The 19,990-nt window shown below is 36.9% G+C and overlaps 1 protein-coding gene across 5 annotated transcripts in view; it reads right to left on the bottom strand.

Moving 5' to 3' along the window:
• The window catches only part of UBQLN1 (ubiquilin 1), a 74,576-nt gene that overhangs the window by 38,336 nt on the left and 16,250 nt on the right, over nt 1-19,990 (bottom strand). For 2 of the 5 annotated variants that reach the window (XM_084899388.1, XM_084899389.1), the window contains exons 2-10: nt 18,519-18,670; nt 16,052-16,167; nt 13,273-13,535; nt 12,352-12,510; nt 11,774-12,005; nt 8,483-8,625; nt 4,373-4,456; nt 2,811-2,926; nt 2,163-2,328 (exon numbers count right to left, since the gene is read on the bottom strand). In XM_084899388.1, the coding sequence (XP_084755514.1) occupies nt 2,163-2,328; nt 2,811-2,926; nt 4,373-4,456; nt 8,483-8,625; nt 11,774-12,005; nt 12,352-12,510; nt 13,273-13,535; nt 16,052-16,167; nt 18,519-18,670 (1,431 nt within the window). Of the gene's footprint in view, nt 1-2,162; nt 2,329-2,782; nt 2,927-4,372; nt 4,457-8,482; nt 8,626-11,773; nt 12,006-12,351; nt 12,511-13,272; nt 13,536-16,051; nt 16,168-18,518; nt 18,671-19,990 lie in introns of all 5 variants that reach the window. The other 3 variants (XM_084899391.1, XM_084899390.1, XM_084899392.1) reach the window with 2 other exon arrangements.

The raw sequence follows: 19,990 nt of genomic DNA, 5'->3' as shown, positions 1-19,990 counted from the left end.
TTCGTATTCTCAATCCCTTCACCTTTTCACTCATCCCTCTTCCCATCTGTCAAAATGTTCTCTCTCTCTATATATATATATGTTTGTTTTGCTTGTTCATTTATGTTATTTTTTAGATTCAACTGTTGATATTTGTCATTTTATTGTTTACACTTTTTAATCTCTTCTTTAAGAAGACCCTTTAACATTTCATGTAATACTAGTTTGAACCCCTTTAGCTTATCCTTGTCTGGGAAACTCTGACCTTCCATTCTAAATGACAGCTTAGCTGGGTAATCTTGGTTGTAGGTCCTTGCTTTTCATCACTTTGAATATATCTTGCCATTTCTTTCTGGCCTGCAAAGTTTCTGTTGAGAAATCTGCTGACGTATGGGCACCCTCTTGTAGGTAACTAATTCCTTTCCTATTGCTGCTTTTAATATTTTCTCTTTGTCTTTAACCTTTGGCATTTTAATTATGATGTGTCTTAGGGTGAACCTCTTTGGGTTCATCTTGTTTAGAACTCTATGCTTCCTGGAACTTGTATGTCTATTTCTTTCACCAGGTAAGGGAAGTTTTCTGTCATTACTTTTTCAAGTAGTTTTTCAATTTCTTGATCCTGCTCTTCTTCCAGCATCCCTTGATACAAATGTTGATATGGCCGAAACCGGTTTGGCTAAATGGATAGAGCGTTGGCTTGGGGACTGAAGGGTCCCGGGTTCGATTCCGGTCAAGGGCATGTACCTTGGTTGCGGGCATATCCCCAGTAGGGGGTGTGCAAGAGGCAGCTGATCGATGACTCTCTCTCATCGATGTTTCTAACTCTCTCTCTCTCTTCCTTCCTCTCTGTACAAAATCAATAAAATATATTAAAAAAAAACACACACAAAACAAATGTTGATATGCTTGAAGTTGCCCCAGGGGCTCCTTACACTTTCTTTTTTCTTTTTTCTGTTCTGATTGAATGTTGTTTCCTTATGTTCCAAATTCTTAATTTTGATTCTCAGTAGGCTTACTCTACTGTTGATCCTCTGTAAATTATTTTTTATTTTAGCGTATCCTTCATTCCTAACTGATCCTTTTTTTACATTGTTGTTCTAAGTTCCTTAAATTTCTCAGAAAGTTCCTTGAGCATCATTATAACCAGTGTTTTGAACTCTGTACCTAATAGTTTTCTTGCTTCCATCATTTAGTTCTTTTTCAGAAGATTTCTTCTGTTCTTTGTCTCTGCATTTTGGTTGCTTCCCTGTGTTTGTTTCTACGTATTAGATATGCTATGTCTGCCACACTTGATAGAGTTGCCTTGGGTAGTGGTGCCCTGTAAGGCACAGTGGCTCAGCCTCTGCAGTCTTCTTAGCTAGGCACTTCAGGTGTGCCCATCTGAGCGGTGTGCACTGTCCTATTGTAGTTGAGCCTTGATTTATGTTGGTGTCACTCGGAGGGGTTGAGCCTCAGGCCATCACTTGGGAGGACCTGAGCTGTAGCTGCTACTACAGTGGAAGAGCAGCTGTGCCAAGATATCCCTCCTGATTTTAAACCACACGTGGGTATGGGACCAGCCAGTGCTGTGATTCTGTTCCAGGTAGCCACCTCTCCCAGCAGTTTTCATGGGCTTCTTCTTTAATTCCATAGTGGTAGTACTTCTCTCAGCTAGATTTCAGGTGGTTCTGTATGATGATTATTCTGTATTTTAACTGTGATTTTGATGTGATAGTGGAAGGTAGTGAGTACCATGTTCACCTATGCTGCCATCTTGACTAGGAGGATTTATTTTAAATCAAAATACAAAAACTAGATATAGTTGTTCAAGAAATTATTTGGGATAACCATGTTCCTTATTCCACCCTGACAAACTTTTATAAAATTAACATATTTAAATAATTTTCAAATAGGGATTACAAAAAAAGAATGCATTTTTAAAGACATCTTCTAAAAAATAAGACAAAGTTTTAATATTTCTTCTCTACAACTAAAATGTGTTTTTTTTAGTGTCTAATATAGTATCAATGTTAACAATTTTTGAAAGGCCTGCTTTAGAATATATATTCTTAAGATTGTACTTCAGGTTATAATCTGAACCCTAAAAGACTGCCACTTTCTTTCCTTCCATTTTCTTTTGAGAGGGGAAGGGGATTTCTAACATTAAGGAATGTAAAGTGTCAAAAAAAAAAAAAAATCACTACCTGAGGATTTACTGCAGCAAGAGCCTGCAGCATTTGTTGGATAAACTGCGGGTGTCCAGGTTCCGTGGTTCCTTCCGTGGGTCTTGGGTTTTCACTAGGGGCAGAGCTAGAGCCATTGGTTCCTGAAGAGCCTCCAGTGCTTCCTGTCCCCAGGCCAGGAGTAAGGCTAGGGAAAGCACAAATTGATAGTAAACCTATATTCCTGGACATATTGGTCTATTTCATACAAGAGGCCAGACCAGGGCAGTTGGTAATAAATCAGTCACATTTTAACATAATAGTAGTAAAGTTGTACTCTCTAAATAAGAGCTTTTTTTAACTTTGAAAGCTCTGTCTTGAAAATAATCTCAGCAGTGCTGGCCTGTATGGCTGAGTTGTCTGAGCATTGTTCCATGCACCAAAGGATCTGAAGTTTGACACCCAGCCAGGGCGTATGCCAGGATTTGGGGCTCGATCCCCAGTAGGAGGCAGCCAATCACTGTTTCTCCCTCACATTGATTTTTTTTCTCTAAAAAAATCACTACAAATCGTATTAAAAAAATAAAAAACTATGTCAACAACAAAAAAAGGGCAAAATGATATTAAGCCTAATATTCTCCAAGAGAGAAAGTAATATTCACTTTTGTAATCTTCCCCAAATAAGCCTACCCTGGGATGAGGCCGGGTGCTTCCGTTGCTAATGTCTGCAAACCCTGCTGAATCTGCAACAAAGCCTGCATTGCTCTAGGGTTTGACATTGCCGATAATGTATCAGGATTCTGCATCTAAAAAATGAAGAAAACCAGTGGTTATTGAGGGATTACAATCAGTGAAGGTAAAATTTAAATGTTTTCTTCGCTATGTTTTTGGAGAAAAGAAACCATATTGTTAAGACATTGGTAATCCATACTTTCCCAAAATAAATACAAGCACCTTCCTCTCTGATAGCAAACCTTGTGTGCACATTATTACTAGATCTCTTCCCAAATCCATCATGAAAACTAATTTTTCCATAATAAAAGACAATTAGTAGCTCCTCTGGAAGCCACATCTGTTCTCTTTCTACAACAGATGAAAATTTTATTTCTAAGCGACAACTCCAAAAGGCACAGTTAACATAACATGGTAATATGGTGAAAACCACATATTCCTCCAGACCAAGTGTTACCTGTTGCTGATGTAACAATTTTCCAGTAAACTACACTCTAAAACAAGTTCCAAATTTGAAGTTAACACATAAGTCCTGAGTTCAGCTTCACTATTTCCAAATATACACCACCTGACTAACCAATATAGATAGGCTTGCATCCATTACAATAGATCAAGAGCATTAACGAATCTTGGATAAGGTTTTACATCCCTGAGAATCATTTACATAATATTTAACAAACAGAGAACTGCAAAGACTAAATAACTTCATAACACCAAGACTGACTTCTTTTCTATCTTTGTAAGTAATAAAATACCACGGCAATCTCAAATACTTTTCAATAATAAAAATCTTCCTTATATGACAACAATGACAATTTTAATCCTGCTAATTCTGAGTTTGGGGAAATGAGATTTACCTCTTGAATAACAGGCATTCTATTAATTTGGAGAAATTAAAACTTTATAAAGAAAACAAACCTGCAAAATAGGATACGGTAGCTCTTTCCAATTACTAGAGAATAGTTAATGTATAACATGACATAATGAAGCACTTCAAAGTTAGTATAGTGAAAGAAAATGGTTAATGCATAAACAAAGCATTCAAAATCCTAAATTCTCAAAAGCAAAAACAAAATGGTCCTTTCCTCAGAATTTGTTTAAGAAATCAAGCAGACCTAGCTGGTTTGGCACAGTTGGCCTGCAGACTGAAGGGTTCTGAGTTCGATTCCGGTCAAGGGCACATGCCGGGGTTGCGGGCTGGATCCCCAGTAGGGGACATGCAGAAGGCAGCCGATCAATGATTCTCTCTCATCATTAATATTTCTATCTCTCCCTCTCCCTTCCTCTCTGAAATAAATTTTAAAAATATATATATTTTTAAAAACAAATATAAGCAAAAAACAAAGTATCAGCAATGAAATGGGGCTTGGGTAAGATCAAGCTGAATTCTCTTTGAAATGATAGCATTATCAGACTTTATTCTATGTTTTGCTATCAACCAAAGAGCAAAAAAAATGTTTATCGACAAACTTTTTCAAGCAAACCATTACTGAAGATAGCTAGCATCTTTTCTTACTCACTTGTTGGAGGAAAGTTGGGATCTGTTGTCTCATTTGTTCTTGAAGCTGAGGATTTCCAGCAAATAGGGGATTATTCAGCATCATCTATGGGGCAAGTGTTCAAACAATTTTAACTGGAAATAATTGAAACAAGTAATGTACCTTGTTTAATAGTCTGTCTTCCCCCAAGTGCCTAACTTGGCACTTAAAAAGGGGAAGGTAGAACATGAATAAAAAAGGAAGGGAAGATACTGTCCACAAGAATGATCTTCAGGAAAAAACAAAAGGCATCTTCTCTCTCAATGAGATTGATGATTATGATAATGACATGCAATATCCTAAAAATTAAAAGCAATCATTCGTAAGCTGTTCTTTGAGCAAAGATGAATATCTGCTCTTGAAAGAAAAATGGGAGTATCTGGCATTCATAAGGATATATTTTCTGCTACACTGACAGAATAAACAATAAAGGAAACTATACTTGGCTTGCTTAGACACCTCGACACACAAGTGGCAAGCACAGAGAAAAATCCAGATCTGGAACCACTATATCCACTTGCCTACTATAAAACAGCTGATATCAGATCCAGAAAAATAACAGCACAGAACAGCAACCACCTTGCCAGAGAAATGGGGCTGTTAGGTCAGCCCAGGACTAGCATCAACAGATCTGTGAGGAAAGTATTAAAATACTTTAAGACCTGAAAGATGTAAATCCATTTGAGAACACCAAGATTAGCCTCTGGATTTTACCTCACCATTATCAGAGAAAAGTATCATGTTGCCTAACCTTCAAATAGGTATTAAAATTATAAAGCCAGGGTCAATATTAACATGATGCTACATAAATGAAAATTGTAATACATAATCAGCATAACCAGAAACAAATAAACTCTCATAATTTTAAAAAGACAACTTTTGTATCAGTTTTCCTTCAGAGTGAAGAATCAACTAAAATTAACTTACTGTAATTTAAATATGTAAATATACATTTAGTTAGTCTAGTTACTGGCCTAAAGTTGGAGGGAAATGATCCTTGCCCTCAACTACTCACTCACATTTGAAATAATTATACGGTATGTAAATGTTGGAAGTAGAGAGAATTCCTCTCTTCCTCCTTTAGCTAACCTATTGTTGCAAAGTGGATTAGGTAATTTTTTAAAAAAGTATATAAAACATGCCCTAGCAGGTATGGCTGAGTAGATATATCATCGACCTGCAAACTGAAGGGTCCTGGGTTCGATTCTGGTCAAGGGCACATGCCCAGGTTGTGGGCTCGATCCCCAGTAGGGGGTGTGCAAGATGCAGCCAATCAATGAATGTCTCTCATCATTGATGTTTCTCTATCTCTTTCTCTTTCTTCTCCCTCCTTCCCTCTCTCCCTCTTTTCTGCTCTAAAATTAATAAAAATAAATATTTTTAAAACTCTCTAAAATATATATATAATATAAAAAACAGGAAGAAGTTGATGTTTTACTGATAAGTAAAATTTATTTCAAAGTGACCAATAAGTTCATAGTAAATAAAGTAATTCTTATTAAAAATCAACAAACCTGTTTCTTTATTGGCTCCAGTCAAATACTTAATTATAAACATACTAGAGACCCAGTGCATGAAATTAGTGCACAGGGGTGGGAAGGTATCCCTCAGCCCAGCTGGCACCTCTCTCCAATCTGGGGCCCCTCAAGGGATGTCCGACTGCCTGTTTAGGCCAGATACCAATGGGATCAGGCCTAACGGGGCAATTGGATGTCCCTCTAACAATCCAGAACTGCTGGCTCCCAACTGCTAGCCTGCCTGCCTTCCTGATTGCCAATAACCGCCTCTGCCTGCCAGCCTGATCACCCCCTAAGCACTCCCCTGCCAGCTTGATTAATGCCCAACTGCTCCCCTGCCAGCCTGATTTTCCCTAATTGCCCTCCCCTGCAGGCCTGATCTCCCTAACTGCCCTCCCCTGCAGGCCTGGCCACCCCCAACTGCCCTCCACTGCTGGCCATCTTATGGCAGCCATTTTATGTCCACATGGTGGCAGCCATCTTTGACCACAAGGGGGCAGCCATCTTGTGTGTTGGAGTGATGATCAATTTGCATATTACTCTTTTATTGGGACAGAGACCTGGTGCACATGTGGAGGCTGGCTGGTTTGCCCTTAAGGGTGTCCCGGATTAGGGTGGGGGTTATCTTGGGTGTGGGGTGGCCTGGGCAAGGGGCTTGTGGTGGTTTGCAGGCCAGCCATGCCCCATAGCAATCCAAGTGGAAGACATGGTATTTGGGATTTATATATCTTCTATAATTGAAACTTTGTAGACTTTAGCAGAGGCCAGGGCTGGCCAGGGCCAGTGGGAAGCTTGATTTCTTCCATCGTTGAGGGCAACCCAAGCCACCCACTTGCTCCAGCTCCATGGCACTGCCATATTTGTTGAGTTAATTTGCATACTTGCTCCTGATTGGCTTGTGGGCCCAGCAGAGGTAAGGTCAATTTGCATGTTTCTCTTTTATTAGATAGGAGGATTAATGAAGTTATCATATTTATCTTCCAGAATTTCATGTTATTTGAAAAAGCATATCACCTTAAACTTATTCTTTCTCAGAAAATCATATCTCATTTGATTAGGATATTTTCTCCTAACTTACATGTTTATATAATATTTTTTATACTCTGACTTTTAAAAAATATCTAAAAATCAAAATCAGAATAGGGAAGTACAAACTTTAATCTAATAACCAGAGTATATGATAAATGTTCCTAAATTATTTATTATAAAAGACATCCATATCTTTTGTCTTTGTCAACATTTTGCTTTTAAGTAAAAATATAGTAGAGGAAAGTGCTCACGTCATTTTATAAATGTAGAATTATTAGTACAAATAGCTGGGAATGTGCCTGTTAAAGTCAAAATTTTAAAGCAAAATGTATATTTAATGTTAATTATTAATCAAATATACATTTAAAAACACAAACAGTATCATTTTACATACATAATTCCACTTTTTTTAAGTTCAAAATTACAGTAACGTGTGGCATTTAATACTTATATATTCAGTTTGGCAATTTGCATATGAATAAAACAATACTTTATAAAATATATCTACATTATACAAAATTAAGAGTATATAAAAATTCATCCCATGTTCTCTATTTCTAATTCCACAAATTTTAAGAGGGCAGAAGTTATTGCTAAAGATTATAGCTCAAAGATATCTGCTATATACTTGAATCAATTAAGATTGCAGACTTTAGGAAATAAAAACCGCTTCATTTGACATGATGATGAAAGTAATTATCTTTAAAGCTTCCATTTTTAGAAATGGAAATTAACTATAAAGGAAACTATTTCAAATTTCCACTATTCTATAAGGCTGTTTTTAAAAAATAGGAAATATAATCTACAGGTGATCAAGTCTTAATAGTCTCAAAATTTTCCAAGTTCTTAATCTAGGGGTACATCAGAATCATCTAGGGAATATAATGGTTAAACAAAAAGATCCAATGCAGGTTATACCAAAATTTCTCAGGATGGGATGTTCCCAAGGTGATCCTAAATATTCAACTAGGGTGGAGATCCACTAACGTTTTTCATTATGGCCTCTTTAGTAACAAGTTAAAAAATGAATAAAGGACCAAGTATACAAACTTGGTGTTGTTGGGGGAGTGGAGGGGAAAGGAAGAGATTCATAATGGAAAGAATGACAACACCATTCCCACAAATCTCTCTGCCTTTAATAAACAGTTTAAAGCTATTTTATAACAGCCACTGAAAATAACTATTACTCATAATCTATTGTATGTGATCTAATAGATAAAAGTATTTCAAGTGCATTAATACTGTTCTTAATTACTTTCAAGACTTAACATTTCACAAAAGGAAGTAATCCAAAACTTTTGTATTCTTTTCCTAAATCAACATATAGATAGATAGATAGATAGATAGATAGATAGTAAACTTGCACTTCTAGTCAGTGAGTCGCCAAGGTGAAACTGCAAAAGACTATCCAAAAAAGTAGATGCACTTTACCTACTTTTCTAGTGTGTTAAGGTAGCACACAACACACACAAAAAAATCACAATTATTTGACCAGGCTATTTCAATTCACACTGCACAGTCCTTTTCAATACAATTATAAACTCACCTGTGCAGCAAGGTCAGGATTCTGGCTTAGTGACTGCATCATGCTTCTCATGTAAGGGGCAGACAACATGTTTTGCATAAGCTGTGGGTTTTCAGTTATTTGCTGCATCAAGCTCTGCATTCCTGGTGTGTTGAACATACTAGCTAAAAGTTTAATAAAACAGATCACATTGTATCAAGGAAAAGATATGTAGACAAAAGTAAAATTTTTAAAACAATATCATATACACTGTGCATTTTAGCAATTACTGTTGAGAAGACATATTACTTAACAATTGAATAAAGAATTTTAAAACTAAGATCTCCAATACTACATGCTAAATATATACCAATAAAGGATGAGTTATGGATTTTAAACATTTTGGTTGCATTCACTGTAGAATCACATCTAATGGAAAGGTTAAGTTCCATAGTTCATCTAAGTAAAAGTTAGTTATGGTCAAAATTACTATTGAAAAATCCCATAAAGTGAAGAAGTCTGAGCCAACTGTTCGGTTCCACCAGGATCACTTAACTAGAATCATATTGAGCACTCAATATGCTCACAATTAGTAAGAAGGAAGCTTTCCCACCAACAAAATGATAGATGGGACTCCATTCCATTTTCACTGAGTACTGGCACTCACTGATCAAAATGGCAGATACATTTAACATTTCAGAGATCAGAGAACACAGTGACTAGGGGTAATGTCTAGAGTAAGATTACCTATATTCAAGTCTAAGCTAATTATGTAATCCTGGCCAAATTATTTGGCTTCTTCATATTTTAGTTTCCCCACCTGTAAAAATGAGGTAAATACTATCTACTTCATAGGGTGGCAGTGACAATTAAATTTGTTAATGTGCTCCAGCAGCATTTTTTGGAGACCTCAGAATAAGTGCAAAGAATACTTCCACCATTTCAAAATTCATTTACCTGTAATTGAGGACTACCACACCTAACCTTTGATTAGAAGTGAGTAATCTTCATGACATGCTAAAAGCAAAGAAAAAATCCTATAAATGACTTCTAACTGATGAATATGCTGTTCAAATAATATGCTTCTGGAATGTAGTTAGGCTTCTGTATTTGAGGGTTTTGAATCTGCAGATTCAACCAATCACAAATCGAAAATATTCGGGGGGGAGGGGGAGTTTCCCAAAAATTTCCTCAAAGCAAAACTTAAATTTATCATGCACCAAGAACTATGATCAATCAATGTGAATGAGGTGATGTTCAGGCATACCCTATATGTAAATATAGGTTATTTGCAAATAGTATGCCACATTATATAAGTGACTTGAGCATTTATGAATTTTGGTATCCACAGAGGGTCCTAAAACCAATCCTCTGTGATGCCAAAGGACTATATTTGAGTGAAATAAGTAAAGCCTCATTATATACCAGTATTAACAGATGAACATTTGTAGTTGATTCTGCCAAAAGGAAATTGTGTGAATGACAGAGAAGTAAATGTCATCCCTAAAAAGGAATTCTATTCCTATCACTTGTAAATATATATGAAAAAATAGTATACCCAATTATTGTATTTTTAACTCCATCATTTAAAAAATATTCCAAAAATTTGTTTTCTCTCATACTGTAGTATTCTCCATTTTGCCTTTTGACCTGGAAAAAGGTCCTTTACAAAAAAAATTTGTACCCCTGCTTTTAAATAGAGTATCAAGCCATTACATTTAAAAAAAAAAAAAAAAAGAGTAAAAAGTTGCTAAACTGATGTTTTTGTTAGACAAAAGGTATTTCTGTATAAAACCATGCTATAGTAGAAATCTGATTAAATTGTTGTTGTCGGCTCTAAAACCATTAAAATGTGAATAAAGTAACCCTGTCAAAACACTGTTAATAAAAATCAAATAGGCAGTAAGTACAATAAAATACAGAACTGATGACTTTTTTATTTTTATTATTTTTTATTATTTTTTAAATCAATCTTTATTGTTCATATTATTACTTTTTTAAAATGTAAAATGGTTATTACTTCAGCTATTAACTAGATTTATTCAACAATCATTTTGTAATATACAGATATTGAATCATTACATTGTACATCTGAAACTTGTTACGTCAATTATACCTCAATTTTTAAAAATGGTTATTACTTCAATTTTTATAAAACCCGGATTACATCCAGAAATGTTAGCCACTGTATTTTACCACTGTGACCACCAATTACTTTCCCTATTCTGACTTCATCCCTCATTAATGAATTTTTAAAATTCTTCACCCAGCATCTCACCTGTGCATTTCCTCTGCTAAGACACAGGGATCTTTTAAATAAAGGGTCGCCAACCTTTTGGACCTCATGGATCACCAGTGTCTCGGACCACGGGTTACCGACCGCTGTTTTAAATTATATCCAGTCCCTCTCATCTTAGGGAAGTGGCCCCGTGCTTTCATTTCTTCTCATTTATATGCCAAGTATTAGGACTAAAAACATCATTCTGGCTACTGATGTTAGTAGACCTAATCTTACCATGTAAATATCTGAATAGTTGAGAAAAGGACATCCATTTATTTAGTCTACAGAAAAAATAATCAAAAGTAAATTCCTAACCTTTTCACACACTAGATTCTCCAGCAGCTTTATATTATACATTAATCTTAGCCCCACTGTGGAAGGTCTGAGATTAAGATCTGGGAAATTCGCTGAAACCGGTTTGGCTCAGTGGATAGAGCATCGGCCTGTGGACTGAGAGGTCCCAGGTTCGATTCTGGTCAAGGGCATGTACCTTGGTTGCGGGCACATCTCCAGTAGGGGGTGTGCAAGAGGCAGCTGATCGATGTTTCTAACTCTCTATCCCTTTCTCTTCCTCTCTGTAAAAAGTCAATAAAATATATTTTTTTAAAAAAAAATCTGGGAAACTCATTTTTAACAAACTTGGCAAGGTGCTCTGGTCTCGGGACTAGATTTTGACAATCTACTGATCTAGAATGTAAAATCAGACTAAAGCCAGGAAACATGTGCTCTAGTAATGAATACATAAGTAACTATATCCCCTAGGCACTTCAGTTTTCGTACTAATGAAATGAGACAACTGACCATCTACTTCTCCAAACCAAATCTGAGAATGCTAACATAAAACTGCCTCTGGAAATCCTCAATAATTCTCACTACTATACTGCACACAACTAATCATTATATATTTAAAACTTTCTTAAACTGCCCCCCCAAAAAACCTTACAACATGAAAAGCTACTTGTCATACACACACAAAAGCACAAATAACAACAGCAATAAGAAAAGTTTTTTTTATTCAAATAAGGAAGGACAAAAAAAAAGTGTCAACATACCTCCTACTCCAGGCCCCAAACTTGGTGCAGAAGTCTGCCCAGCGGTGCTGCTTGCAGTACTACCACCAGTGCCCCCGACAGTGTTGGTGGTGCCACTGGTAGCTGTTGAACTCTGAGAAGCCTGTGGAGCCCATGGATTGGGTAATGGATCTCTATTTTCTGTACGGGAAGGTTGACTACCTTCACCTGAGGATGGATTGCTCACTAAGGAAGCAAATGGATTACCACCAAACTGTAATTAAAAAAAACACACACACAAAACGGGTTTTAAAAGAGCTTTTGTTTTAAATAACACACATTTTTTAACTTCAAGAGACAGAGAAGAGAAAGAAATACCAATATGTTTCACTTATTTGTGTATTCATTGGTTGATTCTTATATGTGCCCTAATCAGGGATTAAACCCACAACCTTGGCATATTAGAAAAATGTTCTAACCAAATGTTTTAACTAGGGCCAGATACAAAACTTTTTAATGAAAATCACATTACCCATGTAAAGGTAGCTCTCAATAACAAACATATTTGTGTTAAAATAGGAGCTATCACTTAGCCTGAGCCTCAGAGCCAGCGTTATCACCTGTTCTTGTGCAGCACTCAGCATTGGTTCCTGAATATCTGTGTACATGCGCCGTAAAGCATTGTATCCCCCTGGAATGCTTTCCAGATTACTCAAGGCTCGGTCCTGGTTTCTCATCATTTCCTGCATCATTGCTGGATTCCTGGCAAGTTCCAATGTCTACAGAGAAGATTTCCATTAAACAAAAAAAGGCACTAAAACATACATGAATTACTTTAACTGTTAATTGCCACAGCTAATTTTTTCAAGTTTTCTAATCCTATGAATTATCATTCAATATATAAATCGGAAACTTATTTTAAATAATTCCTATTGGATTTCACCTCAAAAAGCAAGCTAATATTCAAATAATTAAAGAAGCACTTTGTTATAAGTGAATGCCCATCTCCTGAACTGAATTCTTGTTTCTTAAATCTGCAGGGTAATTATTTATAAAGACCTTTAAAATATAGCAAAATATTCAAAGTTCAAATAGTCCAAATTAGTGCTTTGTTGAATTTTACTGAAGATTAGGATTTCCTTTAGCTTAGCCGTACATATAGGATAAGCTCTTTTAGGCATAATCATATGTAATAGAGGTGATATGCAAATTGACCATCACACCCTCATAATATGGCTGCCTGCAACCAGGCTGACAGGGGGGTTAGTGAAGGGCAACCAGGCGGGGGGGGGGGGGGGGGGGGGCAGTTGGGGGCGACCAGGCAGGTGAGCTATTAGGAGCCAGCAGTCCAGGATTGTGAGGGATGTCCGACTGCCAGTTTAGGCCCAATCCCTCAAGGGGTCCCGGATTGGAGAGGCGCAGGCTGGGCTGAGGGGACCTCCTCCCACCCCCCAGGTGCATGATTTTCGTGCACCTGGCCTCTAGTTGAATAATAAATAGATCCTAGCTAAATGGACTGACGGAAAGAGCATTCCACATACTTGTCTCATAATATCTGGGTTATTCAGCATATGACTAATTTCTGGATTTCTCTGTATCAACTGCTGCATTTGTGGATTGGCCATAATTAACTGCCTCATCAGGTCAGGATTTGAAAGCATGCTCTGGACAAAGGGATTCTCCATGATCTGGACCATCATTTCAGGATTGGACATTAGTTGCCGCTGCATCTGGCTTTGTAGTTCAGAGAAGTTGGTAGAATTCAAACCCAAACTACTTAGACCAGCAAGTCCTCCAAGGCTACCTAAGAGGATAAAGGGGAAAAAAACACATAAATGAAAGTCAGAAATTTTACCATTAACATGACTGTGTTACATTAACAAAATGAGGATGCAAAAATATTAACTGAATCAACAGTCCAATCCAGAAAACCATTTAGAAGCAAAAATATAATTCCTATTAATTTCATATATACAAGTTTAATTTCTATAACCGAAATTAGCCAAAAATGTATTCACTCTCATATTTAGGTTTAAGTAATAAAGCTATCAAATATATATTCCAAATATAAAACTATACAGTCACATGTCACAGAACTGCCATTTTGGTCAACAACAGACCATATACACACACAACACTGGTTCCTTAAGATTATAATAAGGTGAAAAATTCCTATTGCCACCAACCTCCAGAGGAGACGTTGCTAGAGTTTAAGCTCTATAAAAACACTTGAGTAATAAGGTTTAGAGAGGCTCCAAGTGGGTGAAGACATCTACATGCTATTAGGGTGACATGGAAGCTCAGCATTGTCCCCGAATCCCCATATCTTGCCCAATGCTTCTTTTCCATTTGTCTAATTCTCAGTTGTACCCTTTATAATAAACTGGTATATATAAGTAAAGTGTCTTCCAGAGTTCTGTGAGCTGTTCTAGCAAATTATCAAACCTGAGGATGGGTTGTGGGAATCTTCAACCTAGCTTGTTAGTCAGAAGGAGATGTGGTCTGGAACTTGGACTATTATCTGAAGTAGGAGCAATCTGAGCCCTTTAACTTGCAGGATTTGACATTAACTCCAGGTAGGTAGTATCAGAATTGAAGTATTGGACACCCATGTGGTGCTGGAAAATTAGTTGGTGTTAAAAAAAAAAAAACCACACCCCAGAATATGCCAGCTAATGGAAGAAAGAAATGAAAAATACACACTAGATTATACTCCTAACAATGTCTGCAGAAATCTAATTTAAGTTTTGCAATTTACTTATAAACTCTGATATTGCAGAGCTGCTGCCAATCAATGAGAGAAAAAGCCAGGACATACAATAGAATGAAATCATGGGGAAACAATAGATCCAAGAGGATGATAACTGCTTATCCTAACACATGAACTCTGTAAATTTACACAACCCACCAAATGCATTCATTCCTCACTTACTCAGCATTGCCTATATACGGCTGAGATCGGGCCTTAACGGGCAATTGGACAATCCTCAAGGGGTCCCATATTGTAGAGGGTGCATGCTACACTGAGGGTCACCGCCCGTGCACGAATTTGTGCATTGGACCTCTAGTTTAAAAATAAATGGCATCACAGGCCTGGCACAAACAAACCAACACTCGGCTTCCCCAGAGTGGGACACAGGCCCCGTCACCACTCAGGAGCGACACCCCACCAAATCGCAGACAGCACTGCCAAGATCCCATGGCACAAAATGCAGCCCACAGCCAGGCCAGCCCGAAATGATGGCCGTGGGCGCCGCGTAATGACGTCACATAGCAACACCCGGCTTCCTCTCTCTAGCACCTAGCTTCCTTGGAGTTTCTTCAGCCCAGGATCCCAACTTTCTTTATAGTCAGGTGCAAACATTTCACAGTTCAACCAAATATTTGTGAAGCATTTTCCCGTGCCCCATCTCATTTGATCCTCACAGAAATTCTTCTGGAATAGGTAGATAGGAGACTCAGTAGAATCCTATTTTCTTTTCATTAGCAAGACAATGGAGATTTGGAAAGTTTAGAAACTTAACCCAACTGAATAAAAGTAAGAAATGGTGGAATTTGAAAATGACTTCAGGCCGAAACCGGTTTGGCTCAGCGGTAGAGCGTTGGTCTGCGGACTGAAAGGTCCCAGGTTCGATCCCGGTCAGGGGCATGTGCGTTGGTTGCCGGCACATCCCCGGTGGGGGGTGTGCAAGAGGCAGCTGGTTGGTGTTTCTCTCTCATCAACGTTTCTAGCTCTCTATCTCTTTCCCTTCCTCTCTGTAAAAAATCAATAAAAATATATTTTAAAAAAAAAAGAAAAAAGAAAATGATTTCAGGTTTTTCTCACTGTGCAATATATAGTCAAACACTGCTATAGGTAAAGATTTTATCCTTTGTTCTCCCTGCGTGATCTAAAATAGTAATCTATAATATTTTGTGTTGATATGTATTGCTGTGTTGCTAACAATTAACTAAAAGAGAAGTTTGGGTGCTTCACTGGACTGGAAAAAGTTTAGCTAAATCAGAAAGCAGGTCTAATTAAGTTAGTTTACCTATATACTAGAGGCCCAGTGTATGGATTTGTGCCCCGGTGATATCCCTCAGTGTGGCCTGCAGGGATTGGGCCAAAACTGGCGTCTACCACTGCCTGAAACTCCTGTCTGCTCCTCCTGCTCATCCCAGCACTGCTGCGTCTGCTGCCGCAATTACAGAAGCTATAGAAATTTATGTTGTTGTTAAAGTGACTTCATGTCTAATTCGGTCATTTTATAAAAACTACTCTGGGAAGAAGGAAGTTGGGTTTCCCCCCCAATTCCTATGAAAATGATTAAAGACACTTACCTAAACCAAAAGGGTTGCTAGGGGCAGAACCAGCTGTAGAGTTACTATTAGGAGCTGAAGATGTGGTAACACTGCTTCCACTAGTATTTGTTTGCTGGGCTGAATGATCCTGAGGCCTAGGAAAGATAATTAATTCATGCTGTGAACAGTGGAACTATTTTTAAAAGAATCTCTGAAATTCTGATACCTTATAAAGAATAAGTTTTCAGACCAACTCAAATTTTCATAAAGTAAATAATACCCTGATGTAACTATGTAAAAAGGAACATAGTAAAACCTGCCCTAACCAGTTTGGCTTAATGAATAGAGCATTGGCCTGTGGACTAAAAGGTCCCAGGCTCGATTCTGGTCAGGGGCATATACCTTGGTTACGGGCACATCCCCAGCAGGAGGTGTGCAGGAGGCAGCTGATCGATGTTTCTCTCTCATCGATGTTTCTAACTCTCTATCCCTCTCCCTTCCTCTCTGTAAAAAAATCAATAAAATATATTTTTGGAAAAAAACAACAACACACACACACACACACAGTAAAACCTTATAAAAACCAAACTATACTTCAATTGCTCCTCCTTGAGTATAATATACATAAATATTTAATTACTTTCAATCATATTGATTATGTAAGAGAAGAAAATAGGTCATCTCACAGAAGAGAACCAACTACCCATTACAGCCATAAAGTTCAACTATATAAGCAACTTTTTATCTATAGCCTTCTATGTTCTTGAGGGTTGAGGAAGGGTTAGTTTTCCTCAGACTCTTGAAATTGTTAAAAGTAAAAAATAAGATTTCATCAAAAGAAGGTTAAAAAACCAATACAAGCAATAACTGATTATTACTTAATACTAAGTAATAAAATATGTATTAGAAATATCTTCCCTCTGATACCAGTTAAGATTTCTGAATCTCACTCACTGCTTCCTTAATTGATTCTAAGATGCACATTTTTTAAAATATATATTTTATTGATTTTAGAGAGGAAGGGAGAGAGATAGAAACATCAATGATGAGGCAGAATCATTGACTGGCTGCCTCCTGCGCGTCCCCTACTGGAGATCAAGCCTGCAACTCAGGTATGTGCCCTTGGCCAGAATCAAACCTGGGACTGTTCAGTCTGCAGGCCAACGCTCTATACATTGAGCTAAACTAGCCAAGGCAAGATGCACATTTTTAAATTTTTACATCTTTGAAATCAGGATCTGTCTTACAATTGCTGACAGACAATTATTATGCCTGGATACACATGTTCTATATAACTTCAACTGAGTGACTGAGTATAATATTGTACCACACAGATTGTATTTACCATATATAGTGTCTTCAGAAAGATTACACCATTACTTGGTACTAAAATGAAGTTTGTGCATACAGAAAAGCACAGAAACAGAAATAGAAGAAATGAACTTCTTATCAGTGAAACAAGTATCTGCTGTTAGGGAAAACCAGAATAAAAATTTACAGAACAGGTATCAATGGCCTGAAAGAAATTCCTGGAGAAAATACTGTAGCACTCTTTTAAGAACAATGCTGTACCAACTTGACTGAGAGTAGAGCTTCATCCCATATGGAAAAATATGGAAACGGATAACTGAGACCAAGGGTGACTCGACTCCGACTCAACATGAAGTAGTAATAGAAAGGCTTTAATCAATTTATTTCATGTATATTTTCTTTGTGTGTATGCATGCATAAGAGTAATATGATAAATTCCATATCCAAGTAAGTCTAAAGGAGCTCTTTGACTACTAGTTATAAAATAAAATTTTTAAGAGAAAAGAAATATTTAATGAGCAGTATTTTTTCTCAGTGATACATAAAATACAGGTACTCTTAAAAATTGATGGTGCTACCCTAACTGGTTTGGCTCAGTGGATAGAGTATCAGCCTGTGGACTGAAGGGTCCTAGGTTTGATTCCGGTCAAGGGCACATGCCCGGGTTACAGGTTCAATCCCCAGTGAGGGATATGCAGGAGGCAGCCAATCAATGATTCTCTCTCATCACTGATGTTTCTATCTCTCTCTCACTTTCCATTCCCCTCTGAAATAAAAAAATAAAAAAAAAAAAGTTTAAAAATTTGATGGTGCCTTAGACTTAATAAAATATGGTTATAGATTTGTGCCAAGGAAACTAATCATCCCTGATCTTTCTCCCAAATCTCTCTAAAACAAAAAGCATACCTAAAAGAGATAAATCTGTAATTAAAAAATAATGGCTCAATATGAATGAAACTTAAAACAGCAGTCGCCAACCGGTGGTCTTTGGACCACTGATGGTCCGTGAGGTCTGAAAGATTGGCGATGCTGTTCTAAAATATCAAATGGGTAAGCATTAGCATTACTGGATTACGGTGTTTCTTAAAATCATATGAATTTTAATCCACTCAATTAATGACAGAGAAAGCCCTTTAAAGCCAAGACTTTTATTTCTATAGCATTTACTCATAGTTTAAAGCGTCTAAAAACATACCTGTTTTGCGTTTTGATGACAAGGTGAACAGTAAGTCCGTCATGAATTCCATGCTGACTCAGTGTATCTTGATCTTTTAAAATTTTTCCAGCAAATATCAACACAAGTTGGTCAGTATGCGATTTAAACCGTTTAGAGATTTCTTCCTTGAACTAATTAAGATAAAAATATGTATTTCAGGTATTTGCATAGCATCATTTCATCTAGTTTCTAGAAGAAAAACTTTGAGTCCCTTTCTATAGATACTGCAATAACTCAAACAAGATAAAAATGCATCTTTTCTGTGTTAGTATCTTGCCCTTATTGAGAAAATAAGTATTACCACTTCACTCATCTTAACATAAAGGTTTTATCTTAGGTGTACATATTCAATATTCTGCTAAGGCATAACAATTCATTTCTTTACAATATCCTTATTCTTTTTATATCAATGGTGCCAAATGGGGTTCAAAGCGCACATAGTTCTTACGAAGTTTACAGTAAGCTATTCCTCAGATTTCTAACTCCAGCCCTACTTTTTTTCTAGTTGTATACATATTGTATATTTGTTATATATATATTTAGTATACACCCACACACAGTACTGAATACTGAAACACTGAAATTTATAAAATACTGAAATTTTATAAAATCTTGCAGAGGTGGGGAAGGGGACATGTAGAGAGATATAAACAAAACAACATAGGCCACGTGTCAATTACTGTTGAAAATGAGAAGTGGCCTGGCCAGCATGGCTGAATGATTGAGCATTGACTAATGCACCATGAGGTGATGGTTTGATTCCGGTCAGGGCACCAGCCTGGGTTGCAGCTCAATCCCTAGTGTGGGTTGTGCAGGTGGCAGCTGATCAATGATTCTCTCTCATCATTGATGTCTCTCTCTCCCTTCCTCTCTGAAATTAATAAAAATATATCTTAAAAAATATAAGAAGTGCATGCAAGTTCATCACACTTTACTTTTGTGTATGAATAAAATTTTCCATAATCAAGTTACACACTCAATGTAAATGACTAGGGGTTGTTGTTGTTTTTTTAATCATAAAGATAATGTAAAATTATACTGCAGCATATACTTTTCAAGAGATTTTTCTTCATTTATCTGAAATTATGAAATATAACCCTTTTATCTAAGATAAGCAATTTTCAAATAACTTAAAAAAAAAAATCTTTGTGGCCCTGACTGGTTTGGATCAATGGATAGATTGTTGAACTGTGGACTTAAGGGTCCCAGGTTCAATTCCAGTCAAGGGCATGTACCTTGGTTGAGGGCACATCCCCAGTAGGGGTTGTGCATGAGGCAGATGATGGATCTTTCTCTCCCATCGATGTTTGTAACTCTCTATCCCTCTCCCTTTCTCTCTATAAAAAATATCAGTAAAATATATTTTTTAAAAACTCTTTATAGAACACTATTTGCATAATATTCTATATAGAAAAATTGGTCAAACCATAATTTAACTATTCTCCTATTAC

This window comes from Pipistrellus hanaki (assembly GCF_964339955.1).
Source record: "Pipistrellus hanaki genome assembly, chromosome: 11".
NCBI classification, from domain to species: domain Eukaryota; kingdom Metazoa; phylum Chordata; class Mammalia; order Chiroptera; family Vespertilionidae; genus Pipistrellus; species Pipistrellus hanaki.
This window is presented reverse-complemented; position numbering and strand designations above follow the sequence as displayed.